Source organism: Chelon labrosus (genome assembly GCF_963514085.1).
Source record: "Chelon labrosus genome assembly, chromosome: 9".
In the NCBI taxonomy this organism is placed as follows: domain Eukaryota; kingdom Metazoa; phylum Chordata; class Actinopteri; order Mugiliformes; family Mugilidae; genus Chelon; species Chelon labrosus.
In genome coordinates, this window is record NC_140359.1 from 27,550,208 (window position 1) to 27,575,786 (window position 25,579).

Here is a 25,579-nt window from a genome sequence, read left to right on the forward strand (position 1 = left end):
TTATTTGTTGAGAAATTAACGTTTTAATTTCCAACCAGATCTAACAGTCTGATGATGTGGTTTCCTGTGTGCAGAATGATTTCCATCGTGCCATCCAGAGGACCCACTCTGCCATGTTCAACCAGGTGTTCATCCTCATCTGCACCTTACTCTGTCTGGTTTTCACTGGGTGAGTTGAACCTCTGCATCTCTGACCGTGGACGCTTTCAAGTCCTGTTTACTGAACTCTGAACCCTGTACCACATGACCCAGTAAACATCATCTCACAGTTGGTAGCTTGCTCACATATTATTTGTAAGAAGCAACCGTGTAGAATGTAGTAACTAAACATCGATAAAGAGCATCGTAGGATGTTATTGGAGCAAAATTGTGCAGTTCTTCTGGTATAATTGTCTGAACGAGTTTAATATTGTGAAGGCAGTTAGCATTTATGGAGTGAAATCAGTCTGAAAATGGTCACAAATGCACATTTTAATTCATGTGCAACTACCAAAGCACAGGGAGCCCCCTGAAAGCAAAAACTTTTTGAGATTTGTGAATTTGTAATAAAATAATGTGCATGAAATAATAATATTTAGTCAGACTGCATGCAGACAGAGTTTGTGCATTTGTGAAATTATTTTGCACACACTCGCTACGTAATTGCTTTTGAATTAAAATATGCATTGGTGAATCTTGGGTTTCACTTGTGGATCATTGAAATGATTCATTATTCAAGTGTTTTAAGTTTTAATATCTTAAATCAAAGATGTCAGCTGTTAGACTGTAGCTCTTCCTAAACCTTGGCAACGTCCTTGTTCCTTCTGCCTCAGGGTTTTTCATTAACTCTCCCCCCAAAAAAAAATGGATTGACAGGAGCAGGAAGCGACAGAACAATCGATGGCGTCACGTTAAATGATGCACTGAGCAGGAGCCAGAGCTGTATTGACTCCATTGCCCTTTGGTCTTGAGCAAATTGAATTCTGATATCCAGCCCAGACCAGGTTAAATTAGAAAACCTGAAGCAGAGGTCTCGTCAGTTGTTTTGTTCTAATTAAACTGCACCCGTATGATACGTCTGATCTGATGTCTCTGCATATTTCCTCATTATCCCTGCAGAGCTTGTGGGATCCAGCATCTAGAGAGAGCCGGGAAAAGCTTGACTTTGTTTGACTCCTTCTACTTCTGCATCGTCACTTTCTCCACTGTGGGCTACGGAGATGTCACGCCTCAGATCTGGCCCTCCCAGCTGCTGGTTGTCATTCTCATCTGTGTCGCCCTGGTCGTCCTCCCGCTGCAGGTACCGACTAAATAAATCAAACCGGCGTCTCCCAAAGCTCGGCGAGGGGTTGTGCACCTTGTGAACCTCATATCTTCTGATTAATAATTCTAGTGATGACCTTCGTGGGCCGTCATTAAATATTAAATGTCTGTTCTGTGCGGCTCTTACGGGCTGACAGGAAATAAAAATTTGATAATGTTCTTACTTCTTGGCTGCAGAAGAAGACGTTTGCAAAACTAATTCACGCTTGCTTACACTTTTTGCTGCATCCTGAGATCACATACACAACGTGTTAGTTCTGTTTAAAGACAGCAAACACGCCCGTCACTTCAAACCTGTTGAAAAGTTGACTGTCCCTGCAGAGCAAATTGGGTTAGAAATAGAAATGAACTCCTGTTGCTGCTGCTGGCAAACTAATCCATCAGCAGCTCTCTCTACACCTGGGTCCAGACAGCAAATCTATCTCTTTGTCATTATTTTTTATTTGGGCCGTGTTGTTTTTGACATCGTGCCCGTGTTGTTGTCATCGTGTCAGTTCGAGGAGCTGGCCTACTTGTGGATGGAGAGCCAGAAGCTGGGGGGGAACTACAGCCGCCACCGGGCGCAGACCGAGAAGCACGTGGTGCTGTGTGTCAGCTCGCTCAAGATAGACCTGCTGATGGATTTCCTCAACGAGTTCTACGCTCATCCCAGACTACAGGTGACATGAAAACGCAGGATGATGTTGGAATGTCTCAGGAGTTTCTGGTATTTAACCTACAGTTTTGTCTTATTGTGTGTTTAGCTGCTTCAGTACAGCTTTGTTGTCAAAACCTAAACTTAAACACTGCAGGAGTTGGAGACTTTAAAGATACACCGATCAGCCACAACATTAAAACCTCAACAGGAGAAGTGAATAACATTAAAACCATCTTGTGACAATGCAGTCACAAAAACACTTTAGGAACCACTAAAAAAAAAAACATGAAGAACAGCACAAGGTGTTGACCTGGCCTCCAAATTCACTAAATCCCAAACTGATCAAGTATCTGTGGGATGATCCACAGAGGACCCCCCCCACTAACAACATTCTGTTGCCAGACACCACAGGACACCCTCAGAAGGCCTATGTCCATTCTCTGATGAGTAAGACTCACTTGCTTGCCAAGTACAGCTACTCCATCTTCCCAAAATGTTGCAGATACTCCCAAACATCCTGGATTTGCCAACTTCTCGTGTCTTTATTTGCCAGCGTGGCTCATGTCCGTAGGTCGGTGGTGATGTGTTGCAGACTGGAACGATGCCAAAGACCATAATCACTTAGAAGGTAATGCTGTAGGTCTGCATCCACTGGCAGTCGTCTACGGTGGAAGCGATTTGTAGCCTAAGGTACTTGGAAACGATGTAAACAGGACAGCGGCGGGTGAAGATTTAGATCGTTGGCAAAGTGTTTATAAATTATGGGGACATAAATTTAATCAATGAGAAGTGTAGTTGGGGCAAACACGGACTACATCTTAGCTTAGAAGGTGGTCATATTGTTAGTCGCCACTAAAAACAAAGCCAATGAAGATGTAATCAAAAAGTACTAGATTACAAAACTAGATTTTAAAACGGGCAGTGTCTGGGACAGCCTGTGTTACTATCATATATGTTTTTTAAGAAACATTTCTGGCTCTGCTGTTTTCTCTGGTCCCTTGCTAGAAGTTGGTCTCAGGCTTAGTCAGGCATGAATATTTAATGTTTAATAATTGAAGCTTTTAAAGCAGTTTTATTTCTCTTTCAGGACTATTACGTGGTGATCCTGTGTCCCACGGAGATAGACATCCAGGTCCGCCGTATCCTCCAGATCCCCCTGTGGTCCCAGAGGGTTATCTACCTGCAAGGATCCGCCCTCAAAGACCAGGACCTGATGAGGGCCAAGTGAGTTTGGCACATTTTTTTTTTTATGTTTTGAAATTCAGAGTGTAATTCCTGCACCGGCGGCGTAGATCCACCGAGACGCCGCTGCAGCCTGAGACACTTACAAGTCTGCTTGGCTGCCCTCTGCTTGCTCGTCGGTGTAATGGGATTTCACTCTACGATGATCATCTGCTCACGTCAAAGGGCGCGCACACAAGCAGCACAAGAAATTGGGACGGATCGCACTTGGAATGTGTTTGACCTGCATCACAAGAGTATAATACTGCTGCATCATTCCTCGCCGCTCACAGACAGATGTTGTTCTGCAGCTGCTTGAATTGTTGTGATGTGATAATTGTGTAATGGGGTAGAACTACTTATTCCTTCCTACCTTTAATGTGCTGGTGATTATGTGTTGTAGCAATGATGCGTTTCCTCTGCTGAGCTGAAAGCTTGTCGTCACGCATTTCATATTGCGTTTCCCTTCCGAGTTCAGAGAATATGTAAGTTTTCTGAATGCCTCTCGTGTGCAGCAGGCACTGATGCATGTCGGCTAACGGCAAATTGTTTTCATGCAGGTGGTGGTGGGGGGGGGCTGTTAACCTTTATGGCTGTTTTTTATTTTCTTGCGAGCATTGATCTATTCCAAAGTGAATTTTACGTCTGACTGATTGCGCTCTTCACAGCCACCAGCTCATGACCACATCTCATCTTGTCTTTTTCTTTCTTCATCCGTTTTGTTTGTCTGCCCGTCCTTTAGGATGGATGACGCCGAGGCCTGCTTCATCCTGAGCAGCAGGAATGAAGTCGACCGGACTGCTGCTGTGAGTGACGTCTACGGGAGTTACCAGTAGAAACTAGGGGAATGAACGACTTTGGATTTCTTAAAGTCGACTGTTATGTGATTAAAGTCGACACTGACTAGTCTCTGATGACGTCACTGATAAAAAACCCAGTAGAAAGTAATGAAATCTATATTCTAGACATCTCATGTGCTACATACTGTGAGCAGCAGATATGTATAGCCTGTATAAAAACAGGCAGCACCTCAGCATCATCAGTGTCATTTAATAGTATTTCTCTAAATCCTTCTCCGTGTCCTGCAGCTAAACGTCTAATAACTTTATCAAATAGTTGATGTGCAGCCTCCTTCTCTCTGTTACCACAGGACGTTTGGTGAAGTTGTTAACTGACTGCTGTCCAGGGGATTTGGACCGTTCCTCTGCTAGCGTTAGCGTTAGCCTTTTCAAATGCATTGCAGTAGAACTTTAGTTGCATTTTAGGACTGACATGTCACGGTAGTATTGGCTCCTCACCTGTCTTCTAAGAGGCGTCCATGTTGCTTAAAGCGTCATGGTACAGACTAGTCGGTACAACCCCTAGTAGAAACCCTCTCATTGATAGGAATGACTTTTTTATATATATATCAGTTGATGATTCACTTTCATGCCGAGAACACAACATATGTATTTCCCCACAGGATCACCAGACTATTCTGAGGGCTTGGGCTGCCAAGGATTTCGCTCCAAACTGTCCTCTCTACGTCCAGATCCTCAAACCGGAAAATAAGTTTCATGTTAAATTCGCCGGTGAGTGAGAGAAGACTGCACACCCTCTGAATCATCCAGTCGTGTCCTGAATCTGACCGTAATTCGTCCGTTTCTATCAGATCACGTCGTTTGTGAGGAGGAGTTCAAGTACGCCATGTTGGCTCTCAACTGCGTTTGTCCCGCCACCTCCACCTTAGTCACTCTCCTGGTCCACACCTCCAGAGGACAGTGAGTACACGCCGTTAGTTTACACTTATTTCAAAACGTTTATTTGCTATAATATGAACTTTCCTCTTTGTTTTTTATTCACACAGCAAATAAAATCTAGAATAACTATACAAATTTAAAAAGAAAAATTGACATTTTTCAGGGATTTTGACATCTCATGAAGAGCGATGCTGCTTTCCATCTCTGTCCAGTAACTTTAGCCTAGGTTAGCAGGAAGACTGATTAGTTTTAGCCTTAGAAGGACCAGTAGGTGGACTTCTATTATCTTTGGACAAATCTTGACTAGCCTTTTCCCCCGGCTTCTCGTCTTTGTCCTAAACTAATCTATCGATCTTGTGGTTCCAGCTTAATTTTCTTTGCCCCACCTTACTACAAGTATTTGAAGAAGGCACATATTTCTAGAAGTGATTCCATTAAGATCATTGAGTGTACGTAACCGGAAACCCTCCACCACCACCACCACAACAACACCTCCATATCCACTGTCCACCAGCGGTTTGCAGATGACATTGATTTCTTGGGAGACAGGGCACAGAGGCTCAATGCATATAGATCTGGCGTAAGCTCAGAGAACTCCAAGATCATGGTAAACACAAAAAAAATATATAGAATAGATTATTTTTATTGTCATTTTAACATGCACAATAAAATTAAGTGCAGTCATTCAGTGCAAAAGCTACTTTCCCCTGTGCTACGCTTCAGCTGGACAGCAGCAGTTTTTGAGGGATATTTTTGAGTTCTCTCTGCAAATGAACCACAAATAGCATCAAGGCTAATATCACCATGAAAGGTTTAAAGTACTTGGGAGTCAGCCTGGCTAAAGACGGCACCTGCAAAACAACCTGGTCGTCTTCATTCTGTATTTGAGACCTCGAGCCTAAGGAAACTGGAGACCAACAGCTATGTGCAGAGCTTGGTCCAGGGTCTAGTGGGTCTACAAGAGATGACAGAATCTCGCATGGTGTGTGTTTGTGCATACACAGCGATCAGGCATAAGATTATGACCACCTTCCTAATATTGCGTAGGTCTCCGTTGCGGTGACTCATCGGAGAATGGACATGGGCCTTCTGAGGGTGTCCTGTGGTGTCTGGAAACAGAATGTTGTTAGTGGGGGGGCCTTTGAGGGGAGGGGCCTCTGTGGATCATCCCACAGATACTTGATCAGTTTGGGATCTAGTGAATTTGGAGGCCAGGTCAGCACCTTGTGCTGTTCTTCATGTTTTTCTTCAGTAACATCCACACCAATGAATGCCAGGTCCAGAAGTTTCCCAGCAGAACACTGAGTTGTCACAAGATGGTCAATGTTATTTACTTTTCCTGTCAGTAGTCTTAATGTTGTGGCCGATCCACTCTCCTTGACTTTGAGTCCTCTTTTATTTAATGTTAAATATTCTCCTCCATCATTAATCATTTGTACAGTTTCAATCCCACCTGATGATTGATTTTAGAGTCTTTCCGTTTATTCAGACTGACTTCTGTGGCGTCACCACTGCAGAAGCTCCATCACTGTCGAGCCGGTGAACATTACACCGGTTCCTGCCGGTCTATAAATCCTGGATGTGTTTTTCACTTTCTGCACAAGGTGACTACTACGTCTTCACCGCTGGCCACGGCAGAGACACAACAAAGCCATTGTAGTTCCCATTTTAGAAATTTATACCGACTTTAACTGTCTGTGAATGAGACAGGACCGGTGTTAGTTTAGATATTATCACATTAATTAAAGTTGTGGGCTGCTTTCATACGACGACTCATCATGAAAGGTTCGGTTTATCGGTCTCTGGGAAATGAGAATTCAATTTGAAGGCACTTTATTTTATTGAAATGTAAATCATGTAGCTGTAATTAGAGTTGTAAATATCGTCCTGATCCGTCTCCTAGGGAGGGACAGCTGTCCCCGGAGCAGTGGCAGAGGATGTATGGACGCTGCTCTGGGAACGAGGTCTACCACATCCGCCTGTGTGACAGCAAGTTCTTCGGGGAGTACGACGGGAAGAGCTTCACCTACGCCTCCTTCCACGCTCATAAGAAGTGAGTCGACCTTTGGTCTCCATAGTAACGATAGACTCCAGACTACATGAGCTTTGGGTCAATTAATTCCACAGAACCCTCCTCCCCCCGACGATGAAATCTGGTCCAGTACAAAGCTCCGGCTCAGATTATCTGGTATGAACTGATCTGCTCTAAAACCTGATGAAACGTTCAAAGACTCACCGAGGTCAAACCGGATTAATATCAAACCTTCTCCTCCTCCTCCTTCTTCTTCGACTTCATCTTTGTCTTCCTTCTTCCCTCCTTCTTCTTCTTTCTTCTTCCTTCTTCTTCTTTCCTCTTTTTTCCTCCCTTCTTTCTTCCTCTTCGTATTATGTCTTCTCCCTTTTTCCTTCTTCTTCTTCTTGTTTCCTATTTCTTCTTCTTTCTTCCTCTTCTTATTATGTCTTTTTTCTTCTTCTTGTTCCTCCTTTCCTTCTTTCGTTCTGTTTTTCTTGTTCATCTTCGTCTTTGTCTTCATATTCTTTCTTCATCCTTCTTTCATCTTCTTCTGTTTTCTTCTTTATTCTCTTTCCCTTTCTTCTTCTTTCTTCCTCTTCTAATCTTTTCGTTTTTCTTCTTCCTTCTTTCTTCCTGCCTTCCTCTTTCTTCTTCTTCCTTTTCCCTCTTATTACTGTCTTCTTTTTTCTTTTTCTACTTCTTTTTCTTCCTTCTTCCGTCTTCCTTCTCCTTCTTCTGCTTCTTTCCCCTTTCTTCTTCTTTCTTCCTCTTCTTGTCTTTTCTTTTTCTTCTTCTTCCTTCTTCTTTCTTCTTCTTCTTTCCTATTTCTTCTTCTTTCTTCTTTCTTCCTCTTGTTGTTACTCCTTTCTTTCTTCATCTTCTTTCTTCTTTTTCCTTCTTTCATCTTCCTTCTTCCCTCTTCTTCTTCGCTCTTTCTTCTTCTATTTTCTTCTTCTACTTTTTCTTCCTTCTTCTTTTATCTTTTTCTTCTTGCTTTCTTCGTCTTTCCTCCTCCTCCTCCTCCTCATTTGGTCTAATGAGCAGTTAAACCAGCTTACAGATGGAATAATTCAGCCTCTCAGTGTGGATCAGTAGATTTGCAGAACTGTCAGTTTCACTTAAATATTCTTCAATGTGAGATCACGTGAGATGATGCGTTCACTGCTCTGTGTGAAGTGTGTAGCTCATATTCAAATCATGTAGTGTGTAGAAGTTTGAAATCAGAGAGTGAGGAAGTGTACCCCCTCCAGGTACGGAGTTTGTCTGATCGGAGTGAAGAGGGAGGACAACAAGAGCATCCTCCTGAACCCCGGACCCCGCCACATCATGGCCGCCGCCGACACCTGCTACTACATCAACATCACCAAGGAGGAAAACTCTGCGTTCATCTTCAAACAAGAGGAGAAGCACAGCAAGGGCCTGACCGTGGCCGGCCTCTACGACGCCCCCTCCAGGCTGCCTGTGCACAGCATCATCGCCAGCATGGGTAAGAGACAAACCTTTAGAGAAGCAGGTAAAGAGGAGAGAGGAGGCTAAGCTACCATCTGATGGGTGAAACACATCCCATGGATGGTTGGCTGACATTTCTGATGATTTCTGCCTCGGTGCTCGATGCTTTCACTGATTGTGATGCATGATTTGTTTTTGTTTTTTTATGCTTTTTCACTTTGTTGGCTGACATTATTGTGTTGTGCTTTTTTTTTTGTTTTTGACTTGTGAAAGTTGATCAGGCCACTTCATATGGTAAGTGTGTGCATGACGCATCACTTCTTCTTTTTTTTACACTTCATTTACAAGAAACCAGAGATTTGATTATTGTTTAATTAACATTAATTCCTTCAGATTTATATCTTTTAAACATACATTTCTGACATGTGTACTGTGCATACACAGACTTGGCTTTGATACAGGTAGTATATGCAGTATACACCGATCAACCACAACATTATGACCACCTTACTAATATTGTGCAGGTCTCCCTTGCGGTGATTCATCAGAGAATGGACATGGGCCTTCTGAGGGTGTCCTGTGGTGTCTGATCAACAGAATGTTGTTAGTGGGGGGGCCTTTGAGGGGAGGAGCCTCTGTGGATCATCCCACAGATACTTGATCAGTTTGGGATCTAGTGAATTTGGAGGCCAGGTCAACACCTTGTGCCATTTCTTCATGTTTTTGTGTGTGTGTCTGTGTCAGGCTGCATCCTGCTGGGGATGGCTGCTGCCATCAAGGAGTGTCATTGCTATGGGGTGGGGGTGCCTGGTCTGGTCTAGGTGGGTGCTACATATCTAAGTAACATCCACACCAATGAATGCCAGGTCCAGAAGTTTCCCAGCAGAACATTGAATTGTCACAAGATGGTCATAATGTTATGGCTGATCGGTGTATACTATCCAGTATATGCACTGTGCATATCATACATCATATAACAAGCAGCTTATATGATGCATGTTATTACTGATACTACTGTATGGATTGAGAACTACATACATTTTCTCATCAAGCTCAAAATGCTGAACTCTGAATAAAGTGCTGAACAAATTAAAAGTACACAAGGACAGGAATGTAAAAAAGGGTCACGTGTTTACCATAGCAGTCATTTATAAATGTCAAACTGTCAACTTCAGTCCACACTGCCGTTACAGTTGCTTACGTATGTAATTTTCAGGCACGGTAGCCATAGACCTCCAGCACCCAGATCCTCCTGAGGAAAGCAGCAAGCTGAGCATACCCACAGAGAACGGCGCCGGGAGCCGCCGGCCGAGCATCGCCCCCGTCCTGGAGATCGCAGACTCCTCCGCCATCCTGCCCTGCGACCTCCTCAGCGACCAGTCAGAGGATGAGACCAACCAGTCAGACGAGGAGGGCTCCGTGGGGTCAGAGTAAGTGGTCCTGTAATGTACAGTATGTCTCGTCCTGCCGCAGTAAAAAAAAAAAAAAAAGGTGATACGTCCTCGTGGTGTAATTGTCCTGTGATTGATCTCACCTCTTGGCCTCTTCTTCACGTCCCAGTGGCTGTAGGAGGGGAGATGGATGGGTTTGGAATAGACGTATAATCAGCGTGTCATGATGCTTTAAGGTGGGCGCTCGCAGTGATGGATGTGGATGTCATGACACGGAGGTCGGCACTTTTCCTCAAGTGCAGCTCATACGAACGGCGTAATCGCTTAGATCCTTACACTCATGTATCAAGGGGCCGGACACATAGCTGATGAGGCAGGATTTCATCAGCGAATCAGATTTAAGGTTAAGATCAGTGTTTCTTTACATTTAGGATAAGTTGTGTACTTATACAGACGTGGCCAAAACTTTTAAGAATGACACGAATATTAATTTTCATATTGATTACCGGCAAGGAAACACGTGTAGTCGTCATTGCTTTGCACAAAAAGGGGCTTCACAAGCAAGGATACTGCTGCTAGTAGCTAAATCAACCATTTATCAGGTCATCATCAAGGAGAGAAGCTCAATTGTTGTGAGGAAGCCTTCAGGACGCCCTAAGAGAGCACCAGGCCCATCTCCTGAAGTTGATCTAGCTGCAGGATTGAAGCACCACCTCTGCAGAGGTTTCTCAGGAATGGCTGCATGCAGGTATCAGTGCATCTGCAGCAACTTCTCTCCAGGAAAAACATCAGGGACATACTGATATTCTGCAAAAGGTGCAGATGCAACTCCCTCACAGTTTTGCCTAAGAACACAGAATGGTATCAAAACATCCTCCGAGAGCAGTTTGGAGACAAATGCAGCCCTTTCCAGCACGATGCAGCACCTTGCCACGAGGCAAAAGTGATAACGAACAATAAGATCGAAAGTTTGGGTCCATGGCCTTCAAACCAAGTCCTCAAAAGGCTGGTGGAAAAACAAAAACCCACAAATTCTGACAAACTCCAAGCATTGATTCTGCAGGAATGGGCTGCCGTCAGTCAGGAAGTTGAAGTCATGGGGAAGAAACTGACATAAAGTTAATGTCGTTATAAATAAAAGCCTTTGACTTAAACTTCAGTAAAACTGTAGTAACTTCTGATAAAAAAGATCTAAAAAACACTGAGATAGAAAACTTTTGCGTCATTCTCAAAACCTTTTTCCTGAAACAACTGTTTCACCCAAACAGCTGATCTTTTTAAATTGGACGTTTCATGCTCCTCCTAACCTCTGAGCTGGTGTTACTGCACCCCACAGTAGTTTTTCTTCTTGAAGAGTTGTCAGAAGCAGTGCTGGAATCAGGGAGGTAAATGCACAGAGGCTCAGAAATAAAACTCAAAGGTCCCACAGTGCCATCATGTGGCGGTCGGCCCGTAATCAGCTGGAATCAACTGTTATTGGCAAACGATAGAGGACAAAGTGAAACTGACGAAGGTAATTGCAGCTGACACGTTACAAATCAAGGGACGCGGAAAACTGACAGAGTTTATTGCAAATCAGAATAAGACCTGATTAAAACTAAACACACAAATGGAATCAGTCCTCTCAGGCTTATTAACGTCAGTAATTTGCTGCAGAATCTAATAAAGCAGACACGTTATATTAATAAAACAAAAAGTAATGACGTGAATAAGGACGTGACACTTTTTGCACGGTATCCGCACCTCAAACCGCAAATCTGACTTCTGCACATTATTTCCATTCAGGTTTTTAGTCATTTTCTACATTTCCTGTTTCTTTTCTTTCAGTTTTGTGAAGGGCTACCCTCCCAACTCGCCCTACATCGGCAGCTCGCCCACTCTGTGCCACCTCCTGCCACAGAAGGCTCCGTTCTGCTGCCTTCGCCTCGACAGGGTAAAACTTATCACCATCTATTTCTTTTATCCATCTCTTTTGTGCATAATGCATCTATAAAAGCCCTGACTGGACTTCTTCTTCTTTGTCTCTCCATTCAGGGCTGCACACACAACAGCTTCGAGGACGCCAAGGCGTACGGCTTCAAGAACAAGCTGATCATAGTGTCTGCGGAGACCGCGGGAAACGGCCTCTACAACTTCATCGTCCCTCTGCGAGCTTACTATCGGCCCAGGAAGGAGCTCAACCCCATCGTGCTGCTACTGGACAACCCGTAAGCTTCTTTCAACCTTCACTCCTGAAATGATGAATGAAAACCGCTGGAAACGGAGTCGAGGCTTTTAAAATGCCAAGATGCACGCAGCACCTTCATCTATAATTATGCACATATGAAGATGTAAAACACATAAAGATTAAATGCATGCTGATTCACTGCACAGTTAACATCTGAGTTGCCGTAGCAACAGCTAAAGGAAAGCTTTAATCTGGATCTCCCTTTGCTACACAGAGCTAATAAAGGCTTTGTAGTGGTAAAACTTTTATTTCAGTCATTTGAGATTGACTTAAATTAAAATGAACTCCAATTTAAGCTAATTTTAGCATCAGAACTAGCTGCAGTAGGTTCATTAAGTATGTCTGGAAGTATAGAGGGGGAAAAAAATAGTCACATAATTAATAAAGGGATGTTTTTCAAGAAGAAAACTAGAGCGAAGAAACTGATCCGTGTGTGTGTGTTTGTGCTTTAGTGTATGTTTGCATTTATTCATGGAGACAATAATGATACACCAGTGCTTTACGTGTTTGCAATTTAATTTAAAAAATAACCAGCCAAGTTGTTTTCATCAGAGATTGATGGTAACAGCGGGAACTTGTATCTCGGCTTCGCTTCAAGATAAAGACTCTCTGTTGCATTATTCATCCAAGCCTATCTGTGTGCTGGAGCATGTTTACATTGTGCTCTAACTCGCCGCGACTTACATTAACTTTTTTCTTTTTTGCTCAGACAGATCAATTACACAAACACAGGATCCCTCTGGAGTTTCCATAGCAACTGTTTTATATATATATATATATATATATATATATTTATTATAATAAGTTTTTTCCTCTTGTTTAACGAATCCTCCCCTTGTCATCAACGAGCAGATATCAGGAAATGACTGGGAGAGCGTCCTAATGTGTCACTGGGGTTCTCAGAGTTGATTAGTGTTGGGATGATCATTCCTGTTTCCTGTTTCCTGTTTCCCGCAGACCAGACAACCACTTCTTAGAGGCCATTTGCTGCTTTCCTATGGTTTACTTCATGGCGGGCACAATTGATAAGTAAGTGTTTGAATTATTGTTTTAAAAACTACAAAGATTACTATAAGAACAACCAGACGAAGAACAGGCACACATATCATAATTACACCATCAATAAAATGCTGAAAACGGTGAAAATTTATGTAGTTACTATGTATTTAAGGATTGCATTATATTTGTGCACCTATGTTCAAATGCACAAGTTTTTTATAAAAAGATTTCTCTTGAACAACTCATACCATTTTCGCCAAAGGTTAAAAGCTTTACGTGCTCCAGCTAAACTAACTGCTGGTGAGATATAACCTGATGATTTACAGACAGAAGAAAACAGGAAGTTGTTGATGCGATATAAAGTTCATATCACTGACAAAAAAAAAATAATAATTACTGATCTCTGTGGTTGGCAGAAGTGAAAGAGCAGAACAGGGCAAAAATAAGACCTAATTAAAGAGACAGTAACATGTACATGTGCTGTATATAATCAAGGAAACTAAAAAATGTTTTTGTTCATGCATTTCTGCAACGTCCATCATGGTCTTTTATAGATATAGGTGGAATTTATGGTGAGAGCTCAATGCACTGGAACTTGAGACAACACAGGCAAATAAACAAAACATTTTCATCCATTTGACATCAGGTGGGCTGAAAATACTCACAACACAACTGAAAACAAACACCAGCAAACACAGAAACGACAACCGAATTGTTCCCAGGACTGAACTGCCTGAGACTGGACACACTTGTTGTTCAAAGCTTTTGGAGTTGTTGACGTTTGCTACTGGTCAGTGGAAATGAGCAGAAACTTAACTGAGTTGTGTATTTTGTCAGATTATTTGGATCGGCAGCCAGTTAGCAAAATACTTCATAAGAATCAGGTTGTTAAAATAATGATAATAAGCCAAAAACCAACGTCGACGACTCAAAAAAGTCATAAAGCTTTGTGATGGAAAAAGAACTTCGAGAGACTCAAGTCAAAAGTTAGAAAGGTTTCTTTAATCAGCAAATCACAGAGAGTCTAACTACAGTTTCTCTCTGGAGAGAAGCTCCTCTGGCTACCTCCCCTACACACATAGCTTTTATACAGACAATCTTCATTGTAATGTGAGCGCTATCAGTCCTTTATCACTTGTTGCTTGCGACATCCTCAGTGCAATGACCGTGTGAAGGCAGAAGAACAGGTGAGAAAACACTGTGAATCCAACCATAAAGATGTTAAATATAGGATTAAGCATAGGTTATACATTTAGTTGTCATTGTTATACAAGTCTTTTCTACGTGTAAGGTGAGCATGTAACACAATCAGTGAACATTTAGTAGTATTTTTCTATCACTTTGACAACTATTCTCAGGCAGTTCATCACTTCATAGGGTCCTGGAAACAATTCGGTCGTCAGTTGTGTTTCTTGCAGCACATTTCAGTTTTCAGTTGTGTTGTAAGTATTTGCAGTGCACCTGTTTTTAAATGGCTTGTCTAAATGTTTTCTCAAGTTGTAGTGTGTTGAGCTCTCTTGGCCACTACAGTATGTCTGCATTCATGGACAAATATTTTAGAATAAGTAAGGAAATGTCCAATGATGCTAACGTCAGAACCGTGTAGTGTGTAACTTTTCTCTAAATGATCACATCTTAAAATTTAGTTGAAATCTTTAGCAGCAACTTTCGTGTATGTAAGAAGTGGAGCAGCCTGGTGCATACATCATACGAGTCCGTACTAATTCATGTTTAATAAACACTGGTGTTTGCAGCCTGGACAACCTGCTGCAGTGTGGCATCATCTACGCCGACAACCTGGTGGTTGTGGACAAGGAGAGCACCATGAGCGCTGAGGAAGACTACATGGCCGATGCCAAGACCATCGTCAACGTCCAGACTATGTTCAGGTAACGGGGAGCGTTCACTAACTTCATCTGTTCTCGCTATGCTGCCAAAGAGCTGGTATTAGTTTTTTGTTTCCCAGAACAGACTTCATCTCAAAGACAAACTGCAGCTGCCAAATCATCTGAAGCTGCTCTTTTATTTAACAAACCAAATTAAAAGCATTTGTCACTGCCACGCCAGGCTCCCTCTCATCCATCTCCCCTCTAACAGCTCCCCCTTCTCTCTCTCTCAGGTTGTTCCCCAGTCTGAGCATCATCACCGAGCTCACGCACCCGTCCAACATGAGGTTCATGCAGTTCAGAGCCAAGGACTGTTACTCACTCGCTCTCTCCAAACTGGAGAAGGTCAGTGGTCGATCCTCCCGATAGAAGCCTTTTCTTATCTTGACTTGTGTTCGGCTAGATCTCGTGTGCACCATGCGATAACAACATCTGAACCCAAACAGCCACCTCTCCAAACATCCACATTGCATAGTGAATCTGGTTCTTCTGTATCTTCTGGGATTTTTTTGGGCAGCTTTGACACCATTAAAACAGATGAAGAAGTTTTAGGATGCAGTTTTGGTTTACGGTAGACCTAAAATCTGATCCGATTTTTTGAAAAATGACTGGATCGGCCCTGACACCGATCAGGACACCCCTAGTTTAGATTTGTCCTGTTGCTTCGTGGGACAGTAAACTTATTTTTCTTCTCTTACCATAATGTGAACATGTATTTACTGGTAAACAGATTATTTTTCCTCTTTCCCCATACAAATTAAATAATCCACTCTGACTTTATAAGGAAAGCAAATGTATGGGTGTGGTAATAGAACATACACTGATCAGCCACAACATTATGACCCCTGACAGGAGAAGTGAATAACATCGACCATCTTGTGGCAATTCAGTGTTCTGCTGGGAAACTTTTGGACCTGGCATTCATTGGTGTGGATGTTACTTAGACATGTAGCACAAGGTGTTGACCTGGCCTCCAAATTCACTAGATCCCAAACTGATCAAGTATCTGTGAGATGATCCACAGAGGCCCCTCCCCTCAAAGGCCCCCACTAACAACATTCTGTTACCAGACACCACAGGACCCCCTCAGAAGGCCCATGTCCATTCTCTGATGAGTCACCACAAGGGAGACCTACACAATATTAGGAAGGTGGTCATAATGTTATGCCTGATTGGTGTACACTGTATAGTATTATTTGACAGAATTAAGTTATGGGGTTCATAATTTTTGTACAATCTTGGTGTTTTGTCTTGTGCATTTAAATGTTCTTTTTGTCTATTTTGTCCAAGCACTGACTAAAGAACAGGTTAGGATCATCAGTCATATCATTCACACCCAGTAAAGAGTCTTTGTTCCGTTTGTTGAATCAGTTTTTTCTACTTTTTCAGATAGAGCGAGATAAGGGCTCCAACCTGGCCTTCATGTTCCGGCTTCCGTTCGCTGCAGGCAGGGTGTTCAGTATCAGCATGCTGGATACTCTGCTGTACCAGGTGAGATAACGCACCTCTGGGCTTTCACCTTGGAATGAGTCGAGATAAATATAGACGCATATCCGCTGGTGGTTTTATAAAAACTAACATGCGTGTCTTTGAATTTGTGCTGTTATTGCATCTCAAGGCACCTTTGTTTTGTTTCATGTAAAAGTCAGATTTACCTTTAAATTAGTTCTGGATGAAAAGCCTCTAAAATAATATTGTCACAGTTTAAAAGTCTCATCTAAGTACTATGAAGTTAAAGAAGTCTCATCTAAGTACTATGAAGTTAAAAAAGTCTCATCTAAGTACTATGAAGTTAAAGAAGTCTCATCTAAGTACTATGAAGTTAAAAAAAGTCTAATCAAAGTACTATGAAGTTAAAAACGTCTCATCAAAGTACTATGAAGTTAAAGAAGTCTCATCTAAGTACTATGAAGTTAAATTCATATTATCAAAGTACTGTGAAGTTAAAAAAGTCTCATCAAAGTACTATGAAGTTAAAAAAGTCTCATCTAAGTATTATGAAGTTAAATTAGTCTCATCTAAGTACTATAAAGTTAAAGAAGTCTTATTAAAGTACTATGAAGTAAAAAAAGTCTCATCTAAGTACTATGAAGTTAAATTAGTCTCATCTAAGTACTGTGAAGTTAAAGAAGTCTCATCTAAGTACTATGAAGTAAAAAAAAAGTCTCATCTAAGTACTATGAAGTTAAATTAGTCTCATCTAAGTACTTGTTCAGTGCAGAGTTTTTACCTCAGTCATTCTCTCTTCTCTTACAGTCATTTGTTAAGGACTACATGATCGCTATAGCGAGGCTTCTACTCGGTCTGGACACCACTCCTGGCTCTGGGTACCTGTGTGCTGTACGTAGGAATGCTTCCACACAACTGAATGATTTCATTGTGTTTAGTGACTGTGCAGTGACTCAGATGTTTATTCTGTTTCCTCAGATGAAGATCACAGAGGAGGACCTGTGGATCAGGACGTATGGCCGACTCTTCCAGAAGCTCTGTTCCTCCAGCGCTGAGATCCCCATCGGGATCTACCGCACAGAGTCGCACATGTTCTCCACCTCAGAGGTAAGTTCACTTTGACTAAATGCTTCATATCTGATCTTATCTGAGTTTCTGTTTCCTGTCATAACGAGGTTCTTTTTATGGTGGCAGCTCTCGCTTTGCTTTCCTTCTGCTTTCATTTTTCTCAACCTGAGCTGCCTTTCCCTTATTTGAGCATGTGTGTGTTAATTACGATGTTGCATCATTGGCTAAGGATGTTGTAGATGTTAGAAATTCATGCCGCCGTGCAAGTAGAAAAACTTCAAATTCAGGCTGTTTTTGATACATCAAAAGTTCCCCATTTTATTGCAGTCACAGACAAACTCACCAGTTTTAATGTGCTGCTTTTGATGCTTTTAATAATAACTGAGCTTGCTTTGGATGCCTCCATCTTTCATTGCATCTCTATTTGTTTGGATGTCTGTTCGTCCTTTTTCTGTTTCAGTGCAAGGACAGTTACGTACAGGTAAGATCCAAATGTGCTTCTGTGAGCCGACAACATCCGGATGTGTCATATTTGATCCATGAGTTTCTGAGACTGCTGCACCACCAATATAATCCATACTCCCCTCACGTGTCTTCTGCCCCCTAGTGGATTTGTTCATGCGCTGCAGTCTGTAGCTTTTGACAGCCATTTCCAAAACGTCCACCTACACGGACTTTCTAGTTTTTTTGGACGTAACTTTATTTATTGAAGCAACCTGTAATTATATTATGTTATAGTAAAATCCTGTTGAAAAGTTGTGGATCAAATATGACACAGCAGATGATTGTGGTCATTTACCTCTACCTTTACTGTAATACATTTCATGACGCAATCTGCTACAATTTTTTCTTTTCATTTTTTTTTAAATAAACTTTATTGATTAATGTCATCTTAAAATATGCATCACTGCATGCATTTAATGTAAAGAAAAAAAAAAAAAAAAAAAAAGTTGCCTAATTGCTTTATGCACCAAACATGTACAGGTAAAGAGCAACGAAATGCAGTTTAGCATCTAACCAGAAGTGCAATAGGCAGTGAGTGCACATGACATAAATAGTGTGGTATATAAGTAGTGTGGTACAGGTTGTTTTTTACAGCATATGGACAATATTTACAGATCAAAACCTACGTACAGGTGAGACTATATATACAGGTGAATGAGCAGGATATACATAATGTCTGAATGAGGTACTATGATATTATACAGATGGATTTGTTCGTTAAATGTGAGTAGACTATAGACAGGAGCTATAACATCATTTACATTATATGTGGAAATTGTTCTTTGTTTAAAATGTATTTTTTTAATTGGGATTTTATTTAAAGGTCTGATAAGCACTTTAGTTAAAAAATATTATTTTATATGTCAGGCCTCAAAGGTTTAAGTCAGCTGTGACCTTTTGACCATGAATAATATCAGGCATCAGTTTAATTTACTACCCTCTTGAGTCATTAAAGACAAAAATGTCCAAACTTAACTCAAAATGATTTAAGTTTGGTAGTTTTGTAAAGTGCTGAAGTGGTTTGAAAGATTTATGCAGAACAAAAAGCAGAAAAAATATTATTCAGTTAAGTTTTACAGCAAGGATTTTATGGACTTTATGACTTGAGGGGAGTCATTTTTTTCCACAGTGTTCTGTTGACGTATTAGAATTTTTTTATTTTTTTATTTTTTTATTTCAAACTTTGTGTAGAGAGAAAAATTGTGCCACATTCACTAACACGGCCGAATTGATGGCCAGATGAAGAGGAAAAATTTGCCCAAATGGACAAGAATGTCCCTAATGATATCATTCATATCTTCTGATAGTTCTGAAAAAGTAAGAAAGAGGTTTGGAGCTTTTTAAAGTCGTGCAGCCGGATGCATCTTCACCAGGACCCAGCGCTTATCGTTTCCTCCCTCGTCCCGTCCAGTCTCAGGTGTCCATCAACGTGGAGCAGGGCGAGGAGCAGCGCGACCGCGGCGGCTCCTGGAAGGAGAAGACGGCCCACAGGAACTCCACCACCAGCGACCAGTCGGAGCACCCGCTGCTGAGGAAGAAGAGCATGCAGTGGGCACGGCGGCTGAGCAGGAAGAGCACCAAGCCGTCGAGCCGGGCGGAGCGCATCTCGCAGCAGAGGCTCAACCTGTACCGGCGCTCCGAGCGGCAGGAGCTGTCCGAGCTGGTCAAGAACCGCATGAAGCACCTGGGCCTGCCCACCGTGGGATATGGTGAGTGGGGAGGAGGGGCGACATACTGCAGATGGTACCCTCCTTTGTTATGTTAATAGTATTTAACTAGAATTTAATTTGTAGTAGTATTTCCTTTTATTGAACGTTTAATTATTAAATCCTGATTAGTATTAATGTGTCTGAATAATAATAATGCAAATTATGTTTGTTGCAGATTGGAGTCTCAGTTCTATAAATGTTCTCTTTAATGTGACCGGTCGAGTCAAATCTCAGTGAGTGAAGGAAGAATCAGAGGGAAGCAGATTAAATTTACGTACTTTTTAATCCGATAAGAACGAAGAAAGATGTGATTTCAAGATTCAAGATCTTAATGTCACTTCCACAATAAATTGTTAATGAAAATGTGTGATTCAAGACATTTTGATGCAGAAACAAGAACCATATACATCAAAAAACCTATACAATAACAAAACCTATACAATAACCACTTCCACTAATATTACAGCTACTACTACATCACTACTATAGCTGCCTCTACTACAGTATTTCTATAACACTGTATACACAAAAGAATCGATGTACAAGTGGAAACTCAAAGGGGAACTACTGTTTTTTACAACCAAGGCCTTATTTCTGGTATACAATACGATTGTTTACTCACCCATATAACTTACGTGTCATCTGGAGTCGTTGAGGAGATATTTAGATCAGCGTATATCCATATAATGGGAGTGACTGGGGCACCGAAACGCAGCCTCTAAATAACGCATTATTTGCTGCGAAACTCGTTTATTTCGCCAATATTTTGTTATGATACGCTAGTGCTAGTCTATAGGTCAATCTACAGACCCCGGATGATGTTAACAGGTAACTCCGGACTCAACAAGGAATAGCACTAGCGTACGATAACAAAATATTGGTGAAATGAGCGAGTTTCGCGGCAGATGATGCATTATTTAGCGGCTGCGTCGGTGCCCCAGTCACTCCCACTATGTGGATATACGCAGATCTAAATATCTCCCGAACGACTACAAATAACGCAGAGGTTATATGGGTGAGTAAACGATCGTATTTTATGCCAGAAATAAGGTCCAGGTGGTAAAAAAACAGTAGTTCCCCTTTAACATGTCAAAGCACAGACTCCCACTACCTCCATATTGCAGGGTTATCCATTCACATGTATACCATGCAGTTTAATTAAGGACTAGATTCTTTCGCTTCGCTCTCTGACTCTTTTCTCGGCCGGTCGCTGATGTGTTTCTGGGACATTTACTAAAACGCTCCAGTCTGTGTTCCAGTTAATTCTTTATCTCATCTCATTTCCTATCAAGGCTCACTGCTGCTGCGAGCCTTGATAGGAGTTCAGATCGTTAACATCACACTGCATCATCTTCACAAGAACCTCATATTCACTCACACACAGTCACCATCATACCAACACGTCATTCACGAAGCACTGAACCTCATCTCCGTCACATCTGCTTCATTTACTTCTTTCTTTTATTAAGTTCTCATCATTTAAACGAAAGCAGAATCAGTCTCCAAATTAGTCGCATCTCAGGAAGAACGTAGTGATGAAGACTGGATCAGGATGAATAATGTGGAAGTGATTCTGTGACACGCATGGCTTCTTTGCACTGCTCTCATACTTTTGATGCTCTTCTTGAAACTGCAAATGCATTTTCCGGCCTGCCTGACGTTTTTTAATTTCTTTTTATGTTTTTCTTCTTCTTCCTTTTCTCTTGACTCTTCTGCCTCCCCCTTCCTCTTCCTCTTCCTCTTCCTCTTCCTCTTCCCTCCCGGCTTTTAGAGGATGTTTCTAATCTCACTGCGAGCGATGTCATGAATCGAGTAAATCTAGGATATTTGCAAGGTAATTTGTGTGCCGTTTCTAACTGTTTGCAACATGTGAGTGGTCCATCTTGTGGAGAAAGGAATTCGTCCTTTCACCAGCATCCAGAGAAGATTAGAGCACTGACTTTAGCCACAGAAATGCTTATTTTGAATCTCTGCATTGTCTTTAAAACAGTTAATTAATTCTGAGTGAAGAAATTAGGACGATGAAGTTAACAGTGAATACCGTTGCTTAGAGTTGCAGGACATTTCAGAGCACCCGTATACAGAGGGGACCAGGCCGTCAGGTTAGCTGGTTGATCACAGTTCTGCAACTTTACTGCATGAGTGTGCGTGTGCGTGTATTTTATGTTTATGTGTGTGTGTCCACGTCTGAGTGAATGGTTAAAAACAGCAGACCCATCTCTTACTTCCATCTCTATCCCTTTCTGCCTCTGGTACTTTCTCTGCATTGTGTTCCCGTGAGGTGACGTCCCAACTGGCTAGAGTACTGCAGGGCAATCGGAGTATGGCTTAAAGGAGTGGAGCGGAGTGCATTATGTCTGTGGATGGAAGCTTAGAAAATGTATTCCAAAGAATAATGTGCACCAGGTGCTCTGATGTAGAAAATAAAGATGTCGGAGGAAGAAAAAAAATGGCGCTCCGTGGCATTCTTCACCTCCGCCCCGTCTCTTATTTTCCCCTACGTCACTGCACCTTAGAGTGTATTATGACTTTACACCATGGCCAAGCCGACTACAAACAGTTTGAACTCGTTGTGGTTCTGTAGTCCAGCGATCTGAAATAAAACCCTGACTTTAAATTAAAGGTCCAGTGTGTGGGGTATAGTGGCATCTAGTGGCGAGGATGGAGATTACAACCAGGTCGGTCATAAATATAAACTGATGATGCTTTAAATTAAAGTTTATTTCAGCAAGTAACACTAACTTATGTATATATAGTGCATATTTGGTAATTTATTATTGGATGAGGGTCTCAAACTGGTGAAAATAATTAGTTCTGGCGCGTGGCATCACTGCTGATCTGCTCATAACTACTTGCAGTAGGTGTGTAGGGTAGATTTTTTCTGATTGGCTGTTGACAGACGTCCCATTTAAAATTATTTAGGTGGAATATCAGCTAATAATGATGTGCGAACCTACAGTCGACACCACTTTAAGGTAAAAATGCAAAAGCTTCTCAGATTGTACAAAGCAGAAAAAGGACATGCTCCTTCTATAGATATAAAGGAGCAGGAAGGCTAAGCTAGCAGTTCCCCCCTGCTTCTAGTCTTTGTGCTATGCTAAGCCAACTGTCTAATGGCTGTAGATTTAGCTTTACTGCACAGGACAGACGTGAGTGGGATCAGTCTCATCATCTAACACATGAAAGAAAATACTTTAAAGGAATTATTATTATATATATTTTTTTTTACAATGGTATCAGTATCGGTCTTAAAACAAACATCTTTGTTTTCTTCTTCTACATCTTTCTGTAGATATAAAGAACATATTTTATAGAGAAAGAAAAATTGGCAAATCCTTTTAGATCAGGGGCCACATTCAGCTCAATCAGATCTCAAGTGTCCCGGTCCAGTAACATCCATAGCTCCAGATTTTTCGCTCTGTTTTATCACAAATAAAGGATTATCTTATTTATTGAACTAACATTTTACAAAAACATTTTATAAACATCCTGAAATTTGAAATAAAGAAAAACAAGTGTAGTTTTGTTCCTTGCTGCTGTGTTGCGTTGCAACTAAAATAGTGCGACACCTAGTGGAGAAATTAAGATTAGATGCTACTTTAATTGAAAACATACATTTAATGTCTTCTATATAATTTTTGCTCTATGCAGTTTCATCCCGCGGGGCCAGATTGGACCCTGGGCCGTATGTTTGCTTGTTTTTTCTTTGTTTTGAAGCATTTTGACATACTGATTCCAAATCGATCAAATGCTGCAACGCCCTTAGAGAAGAGCAAACACACCTGTCCTGGACTACAGAGCCAAAACGACTTAAAAAAAAAAACACAACTATAACCAATCAGGATGCCGTGGCCATGGTGTGATCTATATTTAATACACTGGATAGTCAAACTAATTATTTGGATGGATTAGGGAGCTGACCTGAACCTCTTCCACTCTCACACTCCCAATGTGTTCTGCTTCGCTCCGTTTGGTTTGAGTCGCTCTGCTGCGTTTGGTCCGGTCCGACGGATGGATGCTGGGAGCATGTCCTCTTGTGTCTGTGGGTGTGTCACATGTCACTCGACACCAAATCGTGGAGGGAGGGAGGGAGGGTGGGTCTGAGTGTCGTCCGTTGGCATGGCAACCTGCCGCCTTTGTGGAATGGTCTGAGGGCGCGCGCAGCGGCGGACGCCGTCTGCATGTTGGCTGCGTTCTGGAAAGCTGCGCATGCGCTGCTGTTTGGGGTCAGCAGCAGGCAGCATGTGAGCCCCCCCCCCCCTTGTTCCACCAAGTCAGTAACGGTTAGCCCTTCTCTCTCTTCCACCTCCGCCCCCACCCACCCACCCCGCCCGGCTTTTATAAAGGGCCACGAGCAGGTGGGTTGTCATTGGAGACACAGGTGCCCTCCTCCTCCTTTCCCTTCCCTCCGTCCATCACACAACGCAAGTAGGAGCCTCAGAGCAACCAGCACACAAACACACAACACAGACACACACATCAGGTTAGATGTCAGCTTCCTGCTACTGATCCTTAATCTGATATATATATAAAACTGTTAATAAAGGTTTGATGCAGCTTTTGTAACCAGAGTCTGCAGAGGCTGCAAGAGTTGATTAGTTATCAGGTAGAAAGAGAAATAACTCAGAAACATTTCAAATTAAAGGTCAGTGAATGACACTGTGTCCTCTGTGGGCGGGGCTGTTCTGTTGTAAACAGAATAGTTTCGTCACTTCCTGTAGTTCATAGGCCGCTACGTGTAACGATAACTAATCAAATATAGCGATAAATAAGTATTTGTCTAACACTGATCCAGTGTCACTCATTAAACCTGTTCCTTCTGTTTAATTAACAGTTATTTAATTAACCAGCCTCTGTCTATGTCCCGTCTCAGATCTGTTACTTTGACTTTGTCCTGACTGAAGGGCTGAAAACAAGGGGGTGTTATATTGTTAGTGGTCGGGGTGGGGGGCGAGGGGGAGGGGGGGGGGGGGAGGGGGGGATCTGCAGAGCGTCTCTGAACGTCTCCTCTGTCTCTGTTCCTCAGATGAGATGAACGACCACCAGAACACGCTGTCCTACGTCCTCATCAACCCTCCTCCTGACACCATGCTGGAGCTCAACGACATCGTGTGAGGACCTTTAGTCTTTGTTTACTGTCCTGTCTTCATGATCTCAATGATGAACAGAAACATTATAGAGTTGATTATTATTATAGAATTATTATATATTATTATAAGAAAGTGAAGTTCAGTTTCTGCACATTGCTGCCCTCTGCTGTTTACTTATGTCCACTACTCTAAGAGACAATTATGTGTCTTATGTAATTTCCTTCTCTGTCTTCTTTCTCTTTCTCTTCTTTCTTCTCTTCCTCCTCCCTTTCTTCCTCCTTCTTCCTTATTTCCCTTTCATCTTCCTCTCCTTCTCTTCCTCATTTTCTTCTCCCTCCTCCTCATTGTTCTCCCCCTTCCTCACCCTTCTTCTTCTTCCTCTCCTTCCCCATTTTCTTCTCCTCCTTCCTCTTATTCTTTATCTCCCTCGTCCTTCCTCTCATCCTCTTCCCCATTTTCTTCTCCTCCTCCTCCTCCCCATTTTCTTCTCCTTCTCTTCCCTCTACCCCTTCCTCTTTCTTCATTTTCTTCTCCTCCTCCACCTCCTTCATCTTCATCTCTTCACCCTTCCTTCTTCCTCTCCTTCCCCATTTTCTTCTCCTCCCCCTTCATCCCTCTTTTTCTCCTCCATCCCCATTTTCTTCTTCTCTTCCCCCTTCTCCTCCTTCCTCTCTTATTCTTCTCCTCCATCCCCATTTTCTTCCTTCCATCCTTCTTCCCCATCTCCTTCTCCTCATCCTCTTTTCTCTCTTGTGCGACCCCTAGTGGACAAATTATGAATATTAGTTACTTTTATTGTAAAATTTCAGTTAATGTCGTCTAGGTCATTCTCACACTTTAAAAATTCATCCCACTGACCATATAGGACCCTCTGGTGGGCCAGTTTTGGCCTGT

General features: G+C 42.1%; 1 protein-coding gene across 1 annotated transcript in view; it reads left to right on the forward strand.

Moving 5' to 3' along the window:
- kcnt1b (potassium sodium-activated channel subfamily T member 1b) overlaps positions 1–25,579 on the forward strand; it is a 74,764-nt gene that overhangs the window by 48,871 nt on the left and 314 nt on the right. Inside the window, exons 10-29 of the mRNA XM_084551403.1 lie at positions 75–169; positions 1,099–1,279; positions 1,797–1,961; positions 3,027–3,163; positions 3,903–3,966; positions 4,623–4,731; positions 4,812–4,920; positions 6,803–6,952; positions 8,164–8,399; positions 9,579–9,792; positions 11,581–11,686; positions 11,788–11,960; positions 12,938–13,009; positions 14,734–14,868; positions 15,099–15,214; positions 16,259–16,356; positions 17,122–17,205; positions 17,293–17,421; positions 19,298–19,595; positions 24,622–24,706. Of these exons, the coding sequence (XP_084407529.1) occupies positions 75–169; positions 1,099–1,279; positions 1,797–1,961; positions 3,027–3,163; positions 3,903–3,966; positions 4,623–4,731; positions 4,812–4,920; positions 6,803–6,952; positions 8,164–8,399; positions 9,579–9,792; positions 11,581–11,686; positions 11,788–11,960; positions 12,938–13,009; positions 14,734–14,868; positions 15,099–15,214; positions 16,259–16,356; positions 17,122–17,205; positions 17,293–17,421; positions 19,298–19,595; positions 24,622–24,706 (2,756 nt within the window). The remainder of the gene's footprint in view (positions 1–74; positions 170–1,098; positions 1,280–1,796; positions 1,962–3,026; positions 3,164–3,902; positions 3,967–4,622; positions 4,732–4,811; positions 4,921–6,802; positions 6,953–8,163; positions 8,400–9,578; positions 9,793–11,580; positions 11,687–11,787; positions 11,961–12,937; positions 13,010–14,733; positions 14,869–15,098; positions 15,215–16,258; positions 16,357–17,121; positions 17,206–17,292; positions 17,422–19,297; positions 19,596–24,621; positions 24,707–25,579) is intronic.